The sequence below is a fragment of the Dipteris shenzhenensis genome, chromosome 6 (genome assembly GCF_047967505.1).
Source record: "Dipteris shenzhenensis isolate YYH24624 ecotype China chromosome 6, Dip_SZ_1.0, whole genome shotgun sequence".
Classification (NCBI taxonomy): domain Eukaryota; kingdom Viridiplantae; phylum Streptophyta; class Polypodiopsida; order Gleicheniales; family Dipteridaceae; genus Dipteris; species Dipteris shenzhenensis.
Window position 1 is genome coordinate 57,568,122 of NC_141601.1, and position 23,748 is coordinate 57,591,869.

The window sequence follows — 23,748 nt, forward strand, 5'->3', positions numbered from 1 at the left end:
TAAAATGTAGCCCCTTGTTCCTACTTCATCACCCACTCCTACAGTGCTCTAGCCTTCAGCCAGCATACAATAGTTCTTAAGGACCAGGATGCCTCTCATCAGTTAGTCTTCAGACCAGTCTAGTCATCCGGTTCAGTCCAATACAGTAGCACATAGGGTTTGCCCTCAGCAGCCCTCAGTTCCACCTCTACAGTGAGGGTATTTCCCTCTATACAATAGTCTCTTTTCTCTTTTATAGTGAGGGTTCTTCTCTTCATACAATTCTTATTCTTTCATTGTGTTTCAGCGTTATTTGGGGAGACAAATATTCAATTAGTTATTTCCTCTTCTGAGGCCCCTTTCATATTCCTCCCTCAGAGTCTCACACTCACTCCACAATTCCACATGTGTTTGAGTGCATATTTCATCTCAGTTCAGTTATTGTGAGTAGAAAGAGAAAGAAAGAAAGAAAGAAAGTTTATTAAAGTCTTTGGGAGACCGACGCCTAAACAGACTCCTAACCTACATCGATCACATACCACTCATAGAGGACCGTGCTGCCTTGATTAGTCGCACACTCCACGAGGCTGCCCTCCATATCTTTCCCCACACCACACGGCCCACTCACCACCTCTTGGTTCTGTACCCTGCAACAACTGGTAGGATGCGGAGTGCAAGGCTTATCACCGACAACTCCGACTTGAAATCAGATGTCACCTCCCGAACACACCAGACACGGTATGCAAGTATCGACGTCTCGTACGTCAGAAGAAGCAGGCATTTCTTCGTCGAAATAAGGAGCTGCTACTGAACATCTTGTACAGCAACAACTCCAAGGATTTTTTGCGGAGATTCCTTAAGCGTAGGTCTCCATCACCCCTCACCGACACGAGAGTCTGGCACACGTATGCACACCATCTTTATGATGTCCCATACCAGCCCACTCCAAATCTCATACACACACCTCGCCCCACCGCTTGCACGTTGTTCACCAAAGGGGGAGTCAAGGACGTGACATTGAAACTGCACAATGGCCGAGAGCTAAGGATCACAAGGGGCTATGCATTGAGTTTCTTGCATATGGGATCGACACGTTAGCCCCGATCCTAGCAAAGCTATTCAATGACGCTGTTTGCCTTGGCTTCCCCTGCACTTGGACACTTAACACCATCATCCCCATCCACAAGGCAGGGGATTCCATGGACCCGAGTAACTACAGGACTATCATGATTAGACATGTGATGTCCAAGATCTATGCGGCTGTATTGGATGTGTCGGTCAGCCTGTTCACAGAGATGAGAGGGCTCAGAGATGAGGATCAGGCCGGTTTCAAACGAGACCATGGGACTATGGATCACATACTCACACTCAGGAGTGTCATTGAGGAGGCCAGATCACGGAAGGAGAGGATATGTTGCTGCTTTGTGGATTTTCGCAAAGCCTTTGACACAGTACCTCGAGCTCGTCTCATCACACGCCTACAGACACTGGGATTTGACTAGGAGATCATCTGGGCAGTCATGGCACTTTATGAGAGAGTCTCAGGCCGAGTTCGGACAAGCGCAGGTTGGACAGATGAGAGCTTGAGTACCATACGGGTCAAACAGGGTTGTCCCTTATCACCAACCATGTTTGGCCTCTACATCGATGAGCTTGAGACTTTCATGGGGGCTTCCGGAGGCACCGGTTGCTCACTTGCCGAGATCATCATCAAGATTCATCTTTATGTAGATGACGTGGCACTCTTGGTGTCCACACCCAAGGGGCTCCAGCGACACCTGGATGCACTGCACGTTTTTTGTTTATCCCATGATTTGGAGGTCAACCTTGGCAAGACCAAGGTCATGATCTTTAACACCTCTCGAGCAAACATGCAACGAAAGCCGTTCACTTTCGGTGGGTCACCAGTTAAGATCGTATCCTCATACACTTACTTGGGGTTCATCTTCTCCGGCCCGATCTTCACGATGAGACCAGCGATGCAGGCTAGACTGAGTAGGGGATACGCCTCACTGGCTCAGCTAGAGAGTCAATGCTTCCACTCCCACTTCCAGGACCCTTGGACCAAGGCTCTTCTCTTCAACTCCTTGGTCCGACCAACCGGTATATATGGCAGCCCTTGCCAGTGACCTAACATGTCAGAGATAGAGTGGACACGGGTGGAGCGCCTGCAGATCCTCATGCTCTCGCGGATGATCTTGGGGAAACCATCTGTACCACATCACATCATTCAGGCTGAGTTTGGTGCTTCTCCACTCCAGCTAGATGTAGCCTTTCAGACCATCACATATCTACACCGGGTTAGATCATATGGGGATCGCACATCAGGGGGATAGAGGTTGCCATGGTTGGCTCTCGATTCCTCCATGAGGTTGGCAGCAGAGGGAGACGAGCGATGCTGGTATGCACAGACTCACACATGGTTTGTGAGACTAGGGTTTCACATCGATAGGATACCTCCTTTTCAGTACAGTTTAGATGCCCCTCCAATACTCCCACCCACCATCCCGATCGGGCCACACACCACCCAGGTCATTCGAGAGGATCTCCTGCAGCTACACACCTTTAGGACCTGGTTGGAGCCGAGGGAGCTTCTAGTGAAGCTGAGTTTCTACAGAGATTACTGGCTTCGTGTTTCGGAGGAGAGATTCATCACACCACCGGGGTACACTGTGCTTCATATGCCCCACTCACTACAGATCTCCATTAGACAATTTCGGGTATCATCACACCGCCTCCGCATAGAGAGCGGCAAAGCAGAGGGGATCCCTAGGGAGCATCACATTTGCATATTGTGCGACTGTCAGGAGGTTGAGTCGGAGGAGCATTTTATTTTCAGGTGCCCAGTGTACTACGAGATCCGAGGTTGCTGCCACTGTCTCTTCAGAGACGGCTCCGTGCTCCTTTCCAGATTCCTCGCCTACCCAGATCAGAGATGCCTCGCGGCCTTCATTCACAAGGTGATCCGACACAAAGAGTACTTACTCAGGCGACGGGGCTTGGCCACATCATCAGACACCTCTCAGAGCAGGATCACAGAGTTCTTCCCATCGAGTGACATTGATCGTCCGGTCTCTAGCCGCAGACGTGACAGAGACCCCGACCCGATGACCGCACACGACACACGAGACATCAAGGGGACACACAGATCACTCTGGGGGACCTCCCGTCATTGTTTAGACCCAGGATACGTCCCACGGGAGTCACGGTGGCTCTGGTTATGTGTCGAGCCTCGTCTAGGAGACCGAGATGCACGGCACCCCTTGACGAACGCCAGCGTCCCATCACCTGCTACGCACCAGCCAGGGCGACATGACATACGGAGGATTCCGCTCCACTCTAGTCTTTTTTCTTTTTTAATTGTCACACCCAGATGTATTTGATTATGTATGATCAGACTTAGGATTCAGCACGGGTGATGATGCTCGTTTTAGTAGCTCCACCCTTACTGTGATTTGTATCAGGTTTTTTTTCAGTCTCATAGACCCATCGGTCTTCCGAAGACTCTAATAAATTTTGTTTCTTTCTTTCTTTCTACAAACAAAACATCCCTTCTTATGATTACTTTACTGTGGCTAGATCATAAAGCCTAGAGCCTCATCTTTCAATGCTATACCGCACAAAGATGCATTTAATGCTTTTATCATCAAGCTTGGATCGATTTTCAGCCGGTACAAAAGCATATGCAACAGACCCAAACACTCTGAAGTGATTCACGTTGGGCTTGTACCCATAAAATGCCTCAAAAGGCGTCTTATCAACCAATGCTTGTGTAGGGCGGCGATTCTGAATATATGTGGCTGTAACAATTGCTTCACCCCAAAATGCTTTTGACGTTCTCTTAAATTTCAGCATACACCGTGTCATCTCCATGAGAGTCCTATTCTTCCTTACTGCAATTGGATTATGCTGAGGCGTGTATGGCATTGTTTTGTGATACTTTATCCCATGCTCTTTCAAGTACCCTTCAAAAGCATGTGAAGTATACTCTCCCCCATTGTCAGAATTTAAGTGTTCCAATTCTGGAATTGGTTTGGTTCTCAGCCAATGCTTTGAACTCCTTAAACCAATTGAACACTTCAGATTTGCTTTTCATGAGAAAGAGCCAAGTGAACCATGAATAATCATCAATGAATGTGACAAAATATAGATACCCTCTATGTGTTGCGACATTCATTGGTCCACAAACATCACTATGCACAATCTGCAAGACCCTTTGTGTTCTTACTGAACCTGGACCATCCTTTTGGAATGGTAGGGGAGTAACTTTCCAAGAGCACAAGCTTCACACACCTCTTGAGTGAGCTGCTGTAATTTTGGCAATCCTTCAACCATATTATGATTATGCAAATATGCCAAAGCTCTGTGATGCGCATAACCAAACCTGACATGCCATAAATCACCTTGAGTAACACAAGAGATAGCCATAGCATGCTGATTATAGGGCTGAGCACCAAGCTTGTAAAGACCCATGCTAGCCTCCTATGAACCTGTAGCCACAATCTCATACCCTTTCTTTGGATCCTTGATCGTGCATTGATCTTCCTGTAATTCCATAAGCATGTGCTAATCATGGGCCATGGATGGAACTAAAACAAGATTTTTCCTCAAGTCAAGAACATACCAGACATCACAGTTATACTTTTTCTTTCCTAAATCCAGAAGGATGGGAGCATCTCCCACTCTTGCGATGTCCTGAGTTGCATTATTGGCACAAGCAACATGTCTGCCATAAACAGGTTTGATTTCTTCAAATCACTCTTTCTTGTGAGTCATGTGCTTCGATGCACCACTATCTAGATACCAAGTATCTATGGCAACAAATGAAGAATCCCCAAATGAAGCAAGAGAAGCATCATGTGCAACTAAATCCCCCCTCGCACCAAAGCTGTAATAAACACATGATCATTTCCCTCTTGTGCAAAGTTTGCATGAGATGGTGAAGCATTGGCATTTTCAGTTGGTGCCACATAATTACTACTTGTGCCTTGCCTCTTTTTCTCATTGGCAATCCTTTTCTGGCACTCTACAATGTAATGACCAAGCTTCTTGCAATAATTGCATTTGCCTTTCTTCACCTTGTGCCTTTATCTGGATTCCATGCACTTGTGTTTGCATTCCCCTCCTTGGGCTGATAAGCATGGCTGCTCTTTGTCTGAAATTTACCCTGTCCATGAGTGACAAGTGCTTGCTCACTCGAACGGGCTGAATTGGAAGTCCGCATTTCTTCCTGTAAGAGCAAGCCAACTAACTCCTCAAAACTGAGTGGAACAACCTTGAGCATAAAAGTCAAGGAAGTAACAAACGTATCATATGAGGGTGCCATACTATTGAGGGTGATAGAGACTAATTTCTTGTCTTCTATATCCTCATCAATAGTTGATGCGAGTTCATCCCGAATGTCAGTAATCTTTGCAATATGACCTGAAATAGTTTGACCTTCATGCATGAACAAGTTATTGAGCTTATTATTCAAAGCAATGCTTCTTGCTTCATTCTTCACATTCCACATACTTTTCACTCTATCCCAAGCTGCCTTTGAAGTCTTGCAAGACGTGATAGTGGACTTAATGTGTGTCTTCGTAGACAATGCAATCAAAGACAATGCTTAGGCATCCCTACGATCAAACCTCTTTTGATCCTCCATGGGAGCGATAGTAGAAGCTTGAGTGGTAGTGCCAAAAGTGGGTGATGCACTCGTGCTAGATCCAACAAGTCTACCCTCATCACCATTCACAATGTCCCATAAGCCCTTTCCAAGCAAGATATTCTTGAGTGTAAAGGACCACAAAGCATAGTTTGGGCCATCCAACTTGTCGGCCTCAGTCATGGTCCCAAAATTCTCTGAAAGAGACATGATGCTAGCTCAAGAATAAAGGCAACTGTACCTGCAAAGGAAAAGACAGCAAATGGACAACTGAAAGACCGCTGACTGCTATGCAATCACTAGAATGTCATTCACTGACAGTGGCTACTCTGAAATAGCAGTAAATCTGCCCCAAAATTTCTACTCAAACCTCAATCCCTTCCGGGATACAATTTGCAGTCGAGCACTATATTTCTGCCCCAAAAAAGTTCTCCTCAACCACAGCCAAACACTGGCTCAAATGCAATGTGCTTCTGCCCCAAAAAATCAGCATGTATCTCAGCCAAACAATGGCTCACAATGCAATAGCAAACTCTTGCTCAATAGGCATCCAAAAGTGCATCAACTTACAGCCAACACTTGGCTTCAAATATGCACAACACCTGAGCAATGATTTGCACTCAATGTGTAGCCAAAAAACTATCCCAAATGCACTGATACCTGTGCAATGCAATATGCAAGACGCATGTGCAATGCTATCTGCAAGAACCAACTGGGAGAGGCTGAAAATGAGCTGAAGCAAGACATGTGCAATGCTATCTGCAAGAACCAACTGGGAGAGGCTGAAAATGAGCTGAAGCAAGGATCTCGATCTGGAGTAGGAGCAAACATCGAACCACCAAGTCGAATCCGGAGCAAGAGCTGCAAGTGGCGATCTAGAGAAGCAACGGGCAAGTCAAATGGAGAGGTGGAGAGGCGAGGTGGAGAGGCGAACTGTACGAAAATCAGTTGCTGGTATCTTCTGATATGTTGCTCAGAATGAAATTCTAATAGCATGAACAGCTCCAAAAGGGAGGTAAAACCCCATTACAACTGATCAAAACTCTTCTGGGTTGCCCGACACAGATACACAACTTCCGGTATCCGAAATTGCCTGAAAAAACTGCGCGCACGACGCAAAACGAAGTTGCCCAGTTGAGGAATGCTTCGGACTTCCTGGCGCAAAATGTCACAACGGTTTCCCTACCAAGACCGACCAGCTAGTTGACTGGTCAACCAGCCTGGTTGGCTAGGCCAACCAGCCTAAGGGTAGGCCTATAAATAGGGCCTCCCCTGGCCTATTCTTTTGCTGCTGCTGCTGCACATCCTGCAGACAACACAGTCCCCCTCAAATCACTTCCCCTCATGGTCCAATGAACCCTTTTTCCTCCTTATATGGGGGCTCACAAGTGGGGACATTGACCTCCAACAGGGCTCCCTTAATCTACTCTTCTTGGGAGAGTCTCATGCTCGCTTTTGCTGTTATTGACGTGTCCAGTGTCTATGATTATTATGCACGATTATTTCCTCCGGACCACCTGGGTCCAAGTCCCCTCCTTGTGCTACCGTATATCTATTCAAGTTGCTCAACCTACACGGCCCTCTTGGTGCTGACATGATTGAGGCTGCGGCCGAGTGGCAGCTCAACCTGTACTACAAGGATAGGCTCTGACTAGGTGTCCCATCTATGTGCATCAAAGACACTGCCTTGGAAGTCCTGAAACCTCAACCCTCTGTCGCAATGCACCCCCCTCCAAGGTCTCGAGAAGGATCACCTCTAGCAGTGACTCTAGGTACTTTGCCATCACCTTGAGCCGAGGAACCCTGTAACCAAAAGCCACTGTAGATGGGGACTCCAGCAACGTACCAAAGCAAAATGTAGCGATACTCCTTCATGAGGCAGGCGATATAGAGCGTCACTAGAAAGCCTGGCATATGTTGCGTTGAATCCATGTTGTCAACTGTGAAGCCATGCTATCACAGCATGAACAACACCAAATGTGGACGAAGGAGAATTGGGCTCTGCTCCACAAGGGCTTGCGTGTGTTGGGAAATGAATGGTCATCCCCCCACCTGTGAGCCTCCAAATGAGAAGCCCATCGGGGGGGCAGACCAGAGAGAGAGAAGGATGTCTGAGGGGCTGCCACATGGACAGCAGCAAGGCTATCATGTGGACAGCACATCTAGAAGAATACCTGGAGCCTTCGGGGAGCTTGGATCAGCGATGTGGAGTAGGTGACTGGCAGAGGCATGTCCAGGAGCAGAGCAGTGGCTGGATGGAGCTCCAGAGCAAGGCGATGAGGCTGCAACAGAAGGCGGATCTGGAGCAGCACAAATGGCAGGGACAGCAGCAGAGGTGTCAGCCTGGTTAGACAGGCTGGTTGGGCTGGGTATAGCCATCCAACCAGCCCTATTTATAGGCTGGGTACAAGGCTGGGCCCTACATGGAAGTGTGGGCCAAAGCCCCTAGTTTTGAGAGCTCCTCCAGGGCGGTTTTTTGTCGCAGGCTGGTCGGCCTGTTTTGGTCGGCCACATGCAGACTGCTGGTTGGTTTTTTGGGCAGGCCCTTGGGCCTATAAAAGGTGGCCCTTGTGGCCTCATTTGACATCATCTGGAGCAGCCCTTTGGAAGCAGACAGGAGCAGCAAGAAGGAGACCCTTGGGCCTATCCACAGGAGGTGAAGGTGAACCTGAAGGAGCTGCAGACTGAGCTTGAGTGGCAGCCAACCTAGGCTGAGGTTCTGGACAGCAAGGTGCAGAGATCCTTTGGACGAAGAGTCGACATACGCTCGGTGGAGCATGCAGGCCCAAAGATCTAGAGGTGCTAGGCAGAACCTTTTGGTATTGTATTTTGTCAGGTTTGTGGACGGACGGAAATATAAAAGTGTTGCTTCTAAATTTGTCTCTGAGCATTGTCTATTTGCTAGTCTACACATACACATAGATGTTGTGAAGTACTCACACTTGATAAAGCATTGATTCCATAGTGAACGATTCCGCGTGTAATTCATGGGCTAAATATCAGTCTTCCGTTGCTGCGGGATACCCTCTGTGTGATAGAGTTCACTTTTCTAATAGGGTATCAAAGCCCTAATGGAAGTGGAGCATGAAGGCAAGGACCTTGCTGAAGGACGACTATAAGAAATCCAAAAAAGCAGAGAACAAGGAATATTTGTATTGCTTGAGTGTCTATAGTGTGTCATCCATATAGTTGGTCCTCTCTTATATAGAGAGTGAAGAGTCACACATGAAAAGGTGTGTACTCCAAAGTGTATGTGCATGAAGAGTTGTGTACCCTTGTGAAGGGTGTGACCCTTGATGAGAGGGTACATTACAATGGAAGTGTCTCTTCAATAGGATGTATCACTTGTGAAGGGTTGTGCCTCATAGGAAGTGTCCCGTCGAAAGGGCATACCCTTCCACAAGTGTCCATTCATCAAACCATCCATAAGTCTAAGGTATAGAGAAAGGAATACATCGCAGATCGAGACCTCCCCCCCCACTCAAAATAAGACCCAGGTGGAGATAATGAATTGGTGTAGAAAACATCATCGTAAATTCTGAAAATATTACTGTAATATGTCAGGATACTGCTGTAAGTCTTCATCAGATTGCCAAGTAGCGTCGGAGTCGTCCTGATCTCGCCAAAGAACAAGGAATTCCGTGATGAGTTGATGTCGAGTCTCTTGCTATCAATGGTCCAGAATAATCTCAGGAATAAGGAGAACATAATCATCTTCGATTTCTGGGACATAATCACCTGCAGGAGGAACTGCTTCATCACCTGGAATATATCTCTTTAACCAAGAAATATGAAATGTCGGATGGATTTTACCCCATGATGATGGTAATTCCAATTTGTAACTTAAAGGTGAATGTTTCTTCTCGATCTGAAAAGATCCATAGTATCTTGGTCGCAACTTAGGAAACACAGACTTGACTATCTTGTAGTGATGTGGGACTAAAGCACCATGTCACTAGTTTCAAATTCAAGGTGATGTCTCCGTCGATACCACTCTTGCGCTTTTCGCATATGATCCCTGACTTGGAGTAGAAAATCTTGCATTTCTTGAACCAGTTGATCAGCTAGGACCACTCGATGTTGAAGTACAAAATTCGTTGGTACAATCGGAGTGTGTCCATAAGCTGCTTGGAATAAAGTTGTTGATGGCACTATGGAAAGAGTTATTATAAGCAAACTCGAGGAGTGGCAGATACTCTTCCCAAGCTGCTAAGCGTGACTGAATACAATGTCGGAGCATTTCTTCCAGAACTTGGTTGACTTTTTCAGTCTAGCCATCTGATTCTAGGTGGTAGGCTGAACTAAACAGTAGAGTTGTACCCAAGGATTCGAAAAGAGAAATCCAAAAGTGACTGGTAAACTTAGGATCTCTGTCAGAGACGATTTTCTTGGGCAATCCATGGTGTCAGAAGAAATGTTGTATGAAAAAGTTTGGCGATGTCCGGAGCCTGGGCACTACTTTTGCAAGCAACAAAATGTGCCATTTTGGACAATCGATCAACAATTACCATAATCTGAGTGTTACCTTTGGATGATCGTGGTAGTGTTGTAATAAAATCCAAGGAAATACTTTCCCACCTTTCAGTTGGAACTGGAAAAGGCTGAAGAAGTCCTGCTAGAAGTCGTCGGCTTGCTTTCAAGATAAGCAAAACGTAACCATTTTGATGACGTCGCTTTTCATCTGAGGCCAGTAGTATGTTGCACTGAGTAACCTATAAGTCTTGTTGATGCCGAGATGTGCAGCACAAGGAACTACATGATGCTATTTTAACAAAAAACGTCAAACATCCTTGTCATGCAGTACACAAATGCGATCTTGATAATACATAAGGTCATCCGCATAAGAATAGGATGAGAAGATCTTCTGTTCTGAAGTGGAAGGTTGATCTTTCGAAAGAACTCCTCCTGCTATGCTGAACTCTTTATCCTGGAGATACTTCCCTTTGAAAGAATTCGGAACATCCACAGATAATGTAGAGATTACCATAGTTGAGGCTAGAGGTAATCTACTGAGAGCATCTGCAACCACACTACGTAGTCCTAGAATGTAATGCCTTATATAGGGCTGGGCCCTTGCCTTGATTGGAGGGCCAAGGCCCTAGAAGTGAGGGCCAAAGGGCCCCGGTTTGAGAGCCCTTAAAGGGCTGGACTAGCAGCTGATTGGTTGGTCAGTATGAAGCTATGACTGGTCGGTTTTTATGACAGGCCCCTGGGCCTATAAAAGGAGGGCCTCTAGGCCCTCATAAATCATTCTCTGGAGCAGCCACTAAGGAGCAGTTTGGAGCAGCACATCAGCAATCTCTGGGCCTACAACCAAGAGGACAAAGATAGGCTGAGGAAGCTGCAAACCTAGCTCAAGGTGCTGCCCACCGAGGCTGATACACAGGCAGTAAGGTGGAGAGGATCATTCTGGACCAAAAGTCTACAGACGCTCGAGGTGGAGCACGCGGGCTCAAGTCTAGAGATATCCGACACATAGTAGAAGTACCTTGTGGTAAGATCAGAGGAGCACACCATTGTTGGGACTCTAGATCTATCTCTTGTGTATTGTGTCCATGGCTTTGGATGGAAATATATTATTTTGGTGGTTTCTATATATGGCTGGATTATTGTCTATTGATGAGTCTGCACATCTATGTGATGCACATTAAGTTAAGAAGTTTGTGATAACTCTCCCCACACCACACTGTCTAAGCCATGGGCTATTCTATCAGTCTTCCGTTGTGCATACCCTCTGTTGGGTCATTTCTAACAATCTTGTCATCCTCTGTACTGCGAGAATCCTGGAGTTGCTGGACTTTCTCGACCAGATTGAAAACATTGTCTTGAAGTTTTGAAATCTAGAGTTGAAGTAATGCTTCGCCATGGATATTTATTTCAGGGGACTTTTTAGGATTAGAGTCGCTTATCTCCAGAGAGGTTGGACGCGAGCCGTTCGACATGTTTGCGGTCCCTGTGAGAAGAGCACGAGATTGCGCTCTAGTTTGTACCATTCCTAGAGGAAGATCCGGGCTGCTCCCTGAGATTGCTCATACTGGATGGGACAGGCGAGGCAGGTTTTTATACTTAATGGTATATTTTAAACTTTATGTCAATGTATTTTTATAGTTAAGGGTGTTTTTTAATACCAAGTGAGGTATATATGTACACCTCTTACACATAAAACGATTTATGTGGGTTTATGTACACCACCTTTCTAAAAGAAATGGTCATAAAGGTGTGTGTGCACACCACTTATACATAAAGGTGTTTAATTACACCACCTTTCTAAGAGAATTGGTCATCTATTGATGTTCTTAGGTGATAGTAGCTCAATTCATATGAGAAGTTATGAAGATGTTTATGTAAACCACCTTTGTAAGAGATTTGGTTATGCATTGATGTCCTTAGTACGTAAATGTAGGTCAATATGTACACCATCTCTCAAAGAGAATTGGTGATGTATTAATGTTCTTAGGTAATAGTAGCTCAATGTAAACATTGAAAAGTTTTTGAATGAAGGCCAATACATGTATACCACCTTTCAAAGAGAATTGGTGATGTATTGATGTTCTAAGGTAATAGTAGCTCAATGTACTCGCAAATACTAATAGACTTATGGGGAGCTGAGAGCTCCTTGGGTATTCTTGCACTGCCTGAGGCAGCGCAGCAGCCAAAGGTTGCACAGCTTAACAAAAAGTGGGGAAGTGTGGAGAGAACAAGGCACAGCCGGCGGGACACAGGCTGTGAGCATGCAGTCAGGAGGAGGGTGCAGGCAGAAGGCACAAAGGAGAGAAGAGGCAGGAACTCAAGGAGTGTCATGCTATGACATTACGTTGATAATAGCTTGATCTTCATCCAAAACCTCTAGGTCTTCTCTCATCCCTAAGCAATAATAGTTTGTCACTTTATCCAATGACCTCGACATGGATGATCATTGATGACCCCACCACTATAAAATCAGCATATGCACAAATTGCAACCCTAGACACCAAAGATAAGCATAAAATATTTCAATTCTAAAAGATTGAACATAACAAATACACTCGAGTTACCTCATGGGAAAGAGAATGAGATATCGCACAAGCACCCCGAGGCACCAAAGAGGAAACAAATACAAGTTCCAATTCCATGGTTCTGGTGGGTTTGACTTGAAACACCTTGTGAAAGTATCCTGTGCTTCAACTCAATTCATCAGCCAAAATAAAAGATCAAATGGAATGGCAGAAATTTTATAAAATAATGGCCACATTTAAAAGCTTCTCAAAGACTCATCACAAGTGCAGAATGACCAATTGAACCCCATGGAAACATTAAATAGCACACCACATGCGTGAAGCTAGATTTTTTCACTCACATCAATTATGGCACTTGCAGCCTCGTTCAATCCTGGCGAGATATCGAGCAAATCACGTCTGATGCCAATTAAGGATATATCCACAAACACACTCTAGTTCTCTGATTGCACTCAAACTGCTGTTTGTGAAATACAGTATCAGTCTACTATCTAACCACCTATGATCTTTTCTTCTTTTGCTTGAAGGAAAACAGTTACATAAAGCACTTTAAATTTCATCTTCATGAATTGATGGAACATTTGCATAGGTTCCATTACATTAGCAAATGATTAACTACTTCAAGTTACATACTTCGCTTCCGATTTGCTAAACCTTTGAACCGTTTCTGTTGAGCAGCAGCAAGCAGACAATGATAGGAAAGACCAATTACAGATAGATCTCTATACAGCCAAAAAAATCCATCTGAACTAGGAGGATACAGAAGCACTATGTCACCCTCTATATTGTAGCATAATTTCCCCATCAGCTCTTCCACACCCAGCTGGTAAAGATATATTTCTGATGCAGTTGGCTGTATCAAAGATGGATCTTGCCTCTCTCTGAAAAAACCTCAAACATAAAACCTTAGCAGAACCAGATTGCGATTTTGTCCTTGCAGATTTGTTCAATGATTCATGTGCATCTCTGTCGTCATTTTAAAAAATAAAGATTGTTTAGAGTAATACAATTAAACCATAGATTACAATATTTTGTTTCCTCTCTCCCATCACAAACCATTTTTTCAGTTTGATCTTCTCGTCAAATTGCTCTGGACTGATGTCGGAACTGCTTCATAATTACATTGATCCACAAGGTATAATGATTAATTTCATGACAAGCTCAAACTAAATATGATTTTCAAGCAAAAGATGCATGAATACAAGCACCCTCACACACGGCACAGACTGCTTGCAAACATCCTTACTGATTTGAAGTGGGCCAATCATTACCTCACGCAACATAAAAAAGGATGTGAAAAGGAATCCTTTTCATTTCTCAACAGCTTGGAGATAACCTAGCAAAATCTCGAGCATTTCTTGAATGATGCTTAAACTTACTAGGACATCTGGTGCTGTTAGCAAATTGTCAATCAAGAACATGCCTGCATAATGAACGTGAATGCCTGCATACTGAGGTTGAGGTAGAAAAGGGAGGACAAAGGTATACCTAGAGACCAAATTTGAATGGTTGACAACATGCATTGTGGTGTAAATGTGTGTTTCAAAGTCACTCCTGCTGTGCTTCCATGAATACTGAAAGATGGCCGTTAATGTCAAGGGCTGTAAATCCTGAAAGATGTGCCGTCAATGTCAAGGGCCGTAAATCCTGCTTGTCATAATCGAACAACAAGTAGTCATTAAAAGCAGGCATTGCTTTCCAATCATTTTCCAGGCAAGCAATACATCACAGAAAAAGCAAGAGGTATGTAACATCACCTTTCAAGATTTAAAAAGATGGATTTAGTAAAGAGGGGGGGGAAAACATTTTGCGGCATCCATAGGGTACTGTGCATGTGCTAGTGAGTCTATAGACCAACTCATATAAATTTTCATCCTATAACAAGCATCATGTCTATACTATTTGGTAAAACTGACATCTGAGCATTTGAAAGTTGGGCATTTTATTATCTAAAAAATGGTCAAGCTGTGAGGACAGGTCCAAGTTAAGCAGCATGTATAGAGCTGTCTGATCGTGCTACAGAGCAGTGCATCATTGACCTTAGTCCCACATGACAACGAGTTTGTAATTTGCACCAAGGAGTCTAGCACTAGAACAGGTCACCATCTACGGGAGAAGAATCTCCATGCTTGTTTGGCCAGATGACCTAAATGATAATACTCCTGCGACCTCCACCCACTGAGGCCGTTGTCTTGCGGGATCTAGCACTAGAAGAGGTCACCATCTACTGGAGAAGAATCTCCTTGGCCAGATGACCAAGCTCCCTAATATGATGATACTGTCCTGGAAGCCCTGCGACCTCCACCCACTGAGGCTGTTATCTTGGGGGGCTCCAAGACGATCCCAAACTGGCACAAATCAAGAGATCACACTCCTGTACGCTCAAAGGGTCACCAGGTACCTCGGGATTTGATGATGCACCATGTTATCCATAATGAATCCATGGTACAAAGGTATGAAGCAAACCAAGTGTGGTCCAAGGTATATGGGGAACTGCAAACCCACCCCCTAGCAACCACTCCAGAGGGTCCTCCATCTACACCTGTGTGCTCCAAGGGGAAGTCAGGGTAGGTGGATCAATCTCAAACGTGTAGCATCACATGTATGAGCATAGAAAGAGATTTCTTAAATTGTCAACCTACATGCCATGTATATGCGTGAGGAGAGTAAATGCATGCTTTTTGAGTGTCATTAATATGTGAGTGACATTTGAATTCAACATCCAAGAACTTACACTAGAGGGGTGAACAATTACGCAAACATTATGTAATTTTGAAATATAGAGGTATTTTAATAAGTGCTTACTAGCATATGATTTTTGAATATTTACACTATTCTAAGAAGGGAGCTCTCGAACGTCTCTTTGGGAGGCCCTTTTCAGGCATTCTACTGGCATGCATATGCCCTTGCCTTAGGTTTAATGGTGGTCGCAAAGCAAGGGGACTAAATGCCCTCTGCTACCTTGACTCATGCAGATCATGATGGAAGAGGGGGGCTTCCTCCTCATAGTACTCTTGGAGGCAACGATGAGCCACCCTCCTCGCGCTTGGCAACAACTTCTCAATTTTATAATTGCACCAATGGACCGGACAGGTTGAAGCCTTTTGCTAGTAGTGATAGAGGTAGAAAGGTGGCAGGGGAACAGCAGAGTGGCCTCCCTCTTGCTACTACATCCAAGTGGGGGTGTGCAAGACCTGCCACTTTCTTACTATTGTAAGGCATAAAAACCTTTTGTCCCTGTGCTGGGTAGCAATCCAAGAGGAGTGGAGGCCTCTGATCCCATTTGCTGAAGTGATGATGCACCAGGGAGGCCCAAATGCCTCCTACCCCTTCTACTAGAGCACCGACAAACAGGGTTCTAACTTCTAATGGAGATGGAGGGTGCTGCCTAAGCTGAGATGAGCCCTACGCGAGCACCCCTGGGGTGTCCAATGAGGTATTCACATGTAACAATAATGTTAGAGATGCTACTCGCCGGTTTACTAAAACACTGGCGCAGCAATGCAGCATAATGTTGTGATGCTGTTACATGAATACCTTGAATGGGACAGGGACATGGGGCTCTTGCATGCATGCACTGTGCATCTAGCGTTCCAAAGTGCCAGCTTCTGCGTCGCAACCCCCAGTGTCCACTCAACAAAGGAAGAAACTGTGGAAGTTGTGCTGTGCAGAAGCATGTGACACAGAGAGAGAGAGAGAGAGAGAGAGAGAAATCAACACAGAGAAATAGGCAATAGCAACTGTTTAGATCCAGAGAGGGCTTATTTATAGCCCCCAGCCAGCCTAGTCGGCCAGAGGGGCTGGTCAAATTGACTGCAGGTCGTGCTGATCCAGCACAAGCAGGGTCAGGTTAGGTCAGATTGGCCCGACCAGTGGTAACCCCACCTGGTTGGGAGCCCACACTGGGACCCAACACAGCCCTGACCATAGGGCCCATCAGCCTCTACCAGCCAGCCTAAAACAGGCTACCAACCCGTCCTACAATTGCCCTTAACCCTGGCAAAATGCCCTTTACGGGAATGTGTGCCTACTTCTCTCTCTACACCTGAAATGCCATAATCTCTAACAGAAACATGTCAGGGTCCCTATCTGGCCCTGAACCTCATGAGTCTCTCCCAACATACGATTACCTCAGCAAAGAGGGAAGCCCTAGTAGTCAGCGATCGGTCTGTCGAGAGAACCCTGGACAAACACAAGTAATCTTGGATCTCGTAATGTCCAGGCATCTCATCAACACACGTTCCAGTGTATCCACCTCCTACATCTGCTAGTGTGCAGAGGCTCAATCCATTGTCACACTTTTCGGTGACGGAGTAATACCTTATGGGCTACTTTCTCTGGCAAGGGACCAACCCTGCAACTAGATAGTTGGCTCATAATCTTGTTTGTGAGTCTTATGATGTTTCGTACACTTACCTATAGCAAAATTAGTTACGCAGAGGAACTCATAGTAATGTTGCCTTCCAACCAGTCATGTGACTGTTAACAGATTCATGCCCTAACCTTCTTCTTGCAAAAATTTGGCACGCCTTGTGAGGCACCCTTTTATGGGTTCTAACTTGAAACGTCTGTAAAGCTTCACACCTAAACCTGACTGCATATGCAGAGTACGTGTTCTTTGTGGCAACAATGCATATGAATTAAATGCAGCAATATCAGCATTCTTTTCATCCAACTAATACACCAACAATTACATGTATTATCAATACCCTCATACAACAATAATTAAATACAGTACGAATCTCTTGCCCAGCAGAAGAGAATTCAAATAGTCTCTCTTCTTTTGGATCTCCCCACAGGATATTTTTCCAGCTAAGAACACTATTATCACATAATGCTCTTACCTAAACTTGTGAAAACTCAATCACAAACCGCCGGCCGTGTGCTACTCATGCACGACTCCTTAAATTCCTGGAATCAATCACAAATATTTTGATTCGAAGATTGCAGCCTAAGGGCTGGAAACGATCATAAACGAATACTCCGGTGACTCTCCTCAATTCAAGGTAAGTTCTACTATATGCGAGAGGGCTCAATTGGAAAAGAATTTGCCGGGGGGGAGGGGCGGGGGGGGTATCTGATCCAATAGAGTCTAAAAGAGTTTTACTCAGCTGTCGAGATGTGTCTTTTTGCATTTCACTGGGAAGCTTCCTCTCTTGGCAAAATGAAAAGATGGGCGTCCCTAGCAAGAAAGGAAGCACGTGGGCAATCTGCGATTGAATAATCCGCGTTCTTGGGGTATTCTTGGACTCTCAACGAGATTCTTGCTGATTCCATGCCGTAGTTTCTAACGACCTTCCTTCCTTCTTGTCCTAATCGGGTCATCCATCCATTGAAGAGAGATTGGATTGACAAGTTCCTTCTGCATTTCTTAATTACGATGATTTTATTGTATATTGCTCGAGGCCCTTATATATTGCATTTTCATCCTTTTTGTGCCTTAAAAAAAACTCACAATTGTATATTGTTGTTGCTCTTCATTTCAATTACATGAGAAATTTCACATTAGATTGGATAGGTTGAGAGATAAGAGAAGTATTTCAAGTCCTCCCTGCAAGTAAATGCAAAAATCCATCCTTATGAAGAAAATAAATGTATATTTCTTTGTGTTTCATTTGGATTCAAGTATCATTTTTCATCGCATGCAAAAATTGCAATCTTTTCACAATACAAGTTGGATGAATTCAAGTGTTCAAATGAATTTAGAATATTGGAGACGAGTGTTTTTCAACACAATTAGCTAAAATGTATCCAAATATGGATGAATATTACTATGTTGTATAACTAACAATGCACTTTATTTCTCATAGTGGATGATCCTTATATTCATTCTATTTTGTCTAGAATACTAACTACATATTGTATATTCCTAGCAGATATTCATTTTATTTATTCTTACATGTTTCAAATATGTAACATTTCCTTACAATTTCACAAGACAAACATGAATTTGTTGTACAAAAAAATTTGACGAGACCATGGAAAGCATGCATGAAATGTCCCACAAAGTATTTTGAATTATATTTTCTCTCTCAATATGCTATCAAAGAAATTTAGAATGCATTGGAAAATAGTTGAAGCAGGTAAATACAAACACTTATCCCATGTTCTTCAAATAAGGAAATGGAAATTGAATCCGCAAAGATGCACACTAGTGCACAACAATAGGGCAATAGTTATTTGTGCAAATATATGTGTTGCCAAGTTCAATAGAATATCAAGAATGGGAGCAAATAAGCAAATATTTTGTAAATTTTAAGGAGGATAGAATTGGTATTGATAATTCAAGAAGAAATGAGTGGGATGTATTAAATAGGAAGAAAAGAAAGAGATGTGTACAACCCATATTAAAAAGTGAGCAAACGAAATTACTTGAAACTATATGTTTGAAACATGTGAGACATGTTTTAAATGCTTTAAAGACACTAGTGTATATCTATGCTAGTGTTGTTTAGAAAACAAGTATGGAATTTTTCCAAACAAATTATGAGTAGTTGAATGTCTAAAAAGGCATTTCCACATTTAGTATATTTTTCTATGCAAAGAGGTAACAAATCAAGTTTTTCAAAAACTTCATCCCAAATTTATGTGCCCCTTGAATTTAGACTTTGACTATCTAACAAACACATTGAAGAAATGATGTACAAGAACATTTGGTATGTCCATGTATTGCATTTAGTCAAATGAAGGAGCCACGATTCACTCGTTGTCTAAGGTGGGGGCATATACTCTTCTAGAGGTATCACCAATGACCTAGGATCAATAATACGAGAGACTTGCTTCCTATGTGTGATTCCGACTCGCTTACTCTATGTGCTTTTGGTGCAAAGAGAGGAAAGATGTGGTGAAAGTGTATGAGGGGTGCTATGGTACATGTGCATCTAAGGTGTTGTGGTAGAAGTGGTACAGTGGTACAAAGTGTGGATAAGTGGATAAGTAGTACAATGATACAAAGTGTGCATGAAGATGAGATAATGCTTTAAGGGAGACAAGAGCCAATACACAACTTGCAAACACTACAAAACGGGCAATCGAAATTGCTTTTACCATGAATTGCAATACAAATACTTACATGTGCAAGCTCGTAGCTCTAGCCTCTTTTCCTCTCTACCCTTCAAATCACAATCCCCAATACAATTATAGCCCTAAGTAATCTCCCCCCTTCACCTTCACCTTGACTGTTACATCTCGTTGGTGATGACCAACGGCTTCTCCTATCAATGGAATATAAATTTCCCCACTCTCATTTGTCCCTCTCCTATCTCATCTCCAAGCCATGGCATTTAACTACTTAGTTCCTTAATGACCTTGGGATGCCTTTAGTGCGCCTAAGTCTAAGTCCTCTGATCTTTTAGTGACGATTTAGCCTTTTAGTGGCCTCATAACTCCTCCATATGCATCTTTTTGTAGCTTTAGATGCAACCTTGTAGCTGGTGGTTGTAACTCAATGGCCTGTGGTGGACAAGCCTCTTGTGTCAGAGTCCTCAAATGTAAGCAACCCTATACTCATCACATCCATAGACATCACGATCAACCCTATCCACATCACCTCCATAGACATCATGGTCAATAGTTTTGGACCATGGCATTTCATTAATCAGTTTCTTAATGACCTTGGGATGCCCTCAGCCCTAAGTGTGTTGGAGTCCTCTCATCATTTAGTGGTGTTGTAACCTTTTAGCGGCCTCACAACCTCTCCATGTGTATCTCCTTACTGCTTTAGATACAAACTTAGAACTCATGGTTGTAACTCTATGGTTTGGGGTGGACTGGCCTCTTGTGTCAAATCACCTTGAATGCTAGCAACTTTATCATTTTCATCTCCATAGCCATTGTGGTTAAGACTATTGTACCATGGATTGCTTGGCCATGCAAATGTACTAAAAGTCACCTGGTCACCTTAGATTTACAAGAGGCCACCTTGATAGTTCATTGTACCACTGTCCATCTCGTCAACCCCCATGTACAAGAAGCCACCTTGTTGTTGATTCACATGGATAAGAGGCCATATGCTTATGTCACATGTATAACAAGCCATCTAGTCAACCTATATGTACTAGAAGCCATCTTGTCACCCTAAATGTGCTAGAGGTCACCTAGTCACCTTTGATATACTATGGCTTTTTGATGTCCCAAAATTTTGTATAACATTTCCCCTCCTCACTATCATTCATCATCCCAATGAGTAAGAGAATTGGGGTGATATATTTTTACCAAGTGACTGATTGGAACTACGCTTGGTTTGCTAGTGCTCCTTTTAATTTTAATAAGTGATAAATACAAATATGTAAAATAAATTGGTCTTTGGCATTACAAGGTGTTGCATGTGCACACTGGAAAGAACTAATAGTCAAAGAGAATTAAAGTTCAATGCATATACACATTATGCTAAGAGAGCTCAAAACTAGCATCTCGAGCAACTCCTTACTAGATCAAAACAAAACATCTTTTGGAGTTTTGGTGAAAAAGGTGTAAAAGAGATGTGCAAATAGTATCATGAGTTTGAACTTCTTCCTCATCTCCCAATGTGTCCACAATGTTGCTCATATTTTGTTTTAGAACAATAGTAGTCAAGTGTACACTTGGCCTACAAAGTAGAGGGTTTGGTCTAAAGGGATGTACTTTGAATCTAAAGGGATGCATCGGCAACTCTAAGCCTTCTAAACCTTCTTAAGTGACTCTCATGGATTTGAAAGATCTATTGCACCCATTTTTCACCATATCCTATAACTCACTTTTCAACTAAAGTTGTTTATTTTCATCTAGTTCCTCTACGTTTTTGCTATAATTTTTTCAACGCCACTTGTAAATTAGCCCATTCCTCCTATCTATGGGTATGGAGATCACTTCTTTATCATTCCCATTCCACTGGATTTGGATGTCACTTCTTTATCATTCCCATGTGCTCCTCTATTCTTGCAGGCTATCCATTGCTTGCTACAACCCTTCATTCTCTATTTTCCAACCCTCTTTCTTCTCTTGCAAAAAGCCTCCTAACCTTGAGAGGCACATACTGGAGAGCCATCAATTTCTCCGTTTCCATCAACATGTGTCTTCTGGTTTTGAAGAGCATGGTGCCCAATTGCGCAAAATATCATGCACTACAGGCTAGATCATATGCATGGACCATTTTGGCCCATACATTACTGTCATTGAATCTCGTACGCCTAAAATTTTCTCGCATGCACACTAATTCTCCTTCATTGATGCTTGTCAATTGAGGTTAAGATAAGAGGTAGGAGGCTCAAATGCACATGAGGTGGATGCAAGGGCCCCTTGAAGTGTAATAGTGAACATATGGTTGAGGGTTTGCCCCTTGAAACCCATTGCTTGCTAAAGTGGAATAGTGAATTTATCGTCAAGGTTCCCCCCGTTCAATCCATTGTTCATCCCTTTTCCTTCACATAGGCAAGGAGTTGTTGATACTTCTGACTCTATTTTCATGTGTGCTCAATAGGGTAGAGAAAAAAATTAGAGGACAAAGCAAGATAATCTACAAGCTTGTTAGTTTTTGGTAGGCAAAGCTCAATAAATGTTGAATATCCTCTTGTAAAAATAACGTTGTTGGGACTTCTGTCATGTGGGCTACCCCTTACGCCTTTGAGGTATAGCTTGCAAGGCCCTTGTTGGCCACTCCTACCTATCCCTATGGAGTAACTTTGCACCTAGGACTTGAAGCTCTTACTTGCCTAGCTCTTACGTACCTAGTGGCAGACAACTTTGGAGGTTGTCCACTATCCCCTAGCTAAATAGTCTATTGCATACTTAAAAGGAGGCTAAAGACTAGAACCATATCCCCTTATGATGACTCCAAATGGTTCATATCACTATACATATTTAATTCAAGATCCAAATTAGATTTCGGAGGGTATGACCACAAGTGAAGAAATTGAATGAAGTACTCGCTCATGCATCATCTAGTGGAGAATCAACCCTTACCCATGGGCTAAATGGGAGCCAATGCCTCAATGGAGGCTTCTAGAGTGAAAAGAAGTGGCCAAGTGAAGTATGGGTAGCAAAACCATTATACATTACGGTCAACTGATCTTAGTGTTTGGTGCTTCCTTCACATTAACTTTGTGCAAAAATGGGATGCACTCCCTCCTTTGTAATTGAGCAAGTAACCTTCTCGAACAAAACAGACTTTAGTGGAGAAACCATCAATGTAGGAGGTGATCCTAATCATCATGTGAACATATAGGAGTGTTAGTAAAGTCACATAGCTATGGGTCATTTGATCTCTACAATGGCGATCTCGCATTGCAACCATTTGTGGTTTATGAATAACTCTATAAGAATCCACAGGCTCAACTATAGAAATATGGAGGGACTTATAGGTAGAGTAGATGAAACTAGAGATGATGTATTAATGATGGAAGAGGTGTGGGTATAGATGATGAAGGTACACAATTCCAAAAGCAAAGGGGGGTAGTGGTTCTAGAAGAAGGCAAGAGAGGAGGTGGTACAGGGCAACCTATAGATGAAAGGTTGTGGGCCAAAATCACTAGAGGGGCTACGTATGATTGATGTAAAAGATATATGATATGTGGAGTACATGTGTACTTGTGGGTGCCTTCCCTCTTCCAAAGTGTGTTGTAGAAGCTGGAGTGAAAATTAAATGTAAATTCATGTAAAGGGAGAACAACAAAGGCTAGTTTAAAGCTCATGGTAAGGAACTAGTAGCCATGAGAATACTATAATGATAAAATAAGTACTTTGCCAAAAACTTCTTTGTGTTTTTTCCCTTTTAATTACTTTACGACAATCCTCCTCCTTTCAGTCCCACTTACGTGTTGACAAATAAGTAATAAGATAAGCAAACTCACTATAAGATAACATTATTGGAGAGCGAGAGTTGCGAGAAAGTTGACATCAAAGTAGAAGTGAGGATATGGTAGGAGCCCAACAACTTGAAAGTGTTTGTGACAACATAAGGGGACATTGAGTACTAGGAAATCAATTTGATGAAACTTTGTCAAGTCTAGTGCACCAATATTCTCATGAGGTAAGACAAGGAAGACATCAGGAGGATTAGGCTGACAAAGGCCTTGAAGGTGACCTTAACTAGTGACAAAGAAGAGTGAGAGACATGAATAAAGAGTTGGCATCATGCAATAGCATAATCTA

The 23,748-nt window shown here is 43.4% G+C and overlaps 1 protein-coding gene across 4 annotated transcripts in view; it reads right to left on the reverse strand.

The window, feature by feature from the left end:
• LOC147901405 (glycerol-3-phosphate acyltransferase 9-like) overlaps nucleotides 1-17,974 on the reverse strand; it is an 89,019-nt gene extending 71,045 nt beyond the window's left edge. The window contains exons 1-5 of one of the 4 annotated variants that reach the window (XM_087375535.1): nucleotides 17,734-17,974; nucleotides 14,110-14,268; nucleotides 13,383-13,502; nucleotides 12,963-13,020; nucleotides 12,661-12,779 (exon numbers count right to left, since the gene is read on the reverse strand). In XM_087375535.1, coding sequence (XP_087231661.1) covers nucleotides 12,661-12,779; nucleotides 12,963-13,020; nucleotides 13,383-13,502; nucleotides 14,110-14,144 — 332 coding nt within the window. In that variant the 5' untranslated portion in view covers nucleotides 14,145-14,268; nucleotides 17,734-17,974. Of the gene's footprint in view, nucleotides 1-12,660; nucleotides 12,780-12,962; nucleotides 13,021-13,382; nucleotides 13,504-14,109; nucleotides 14,269-17,465 lie in introns of all 4 variants that reach the window. The other 3 variants (XM_087375539.1, XM_087375534.1, XM_087375540.1) reach the window with 3 other exon arrangements.
• Between the last annotated feature and the right edge of the window lie 5,774 nt (nucleotides 17,975-23,748).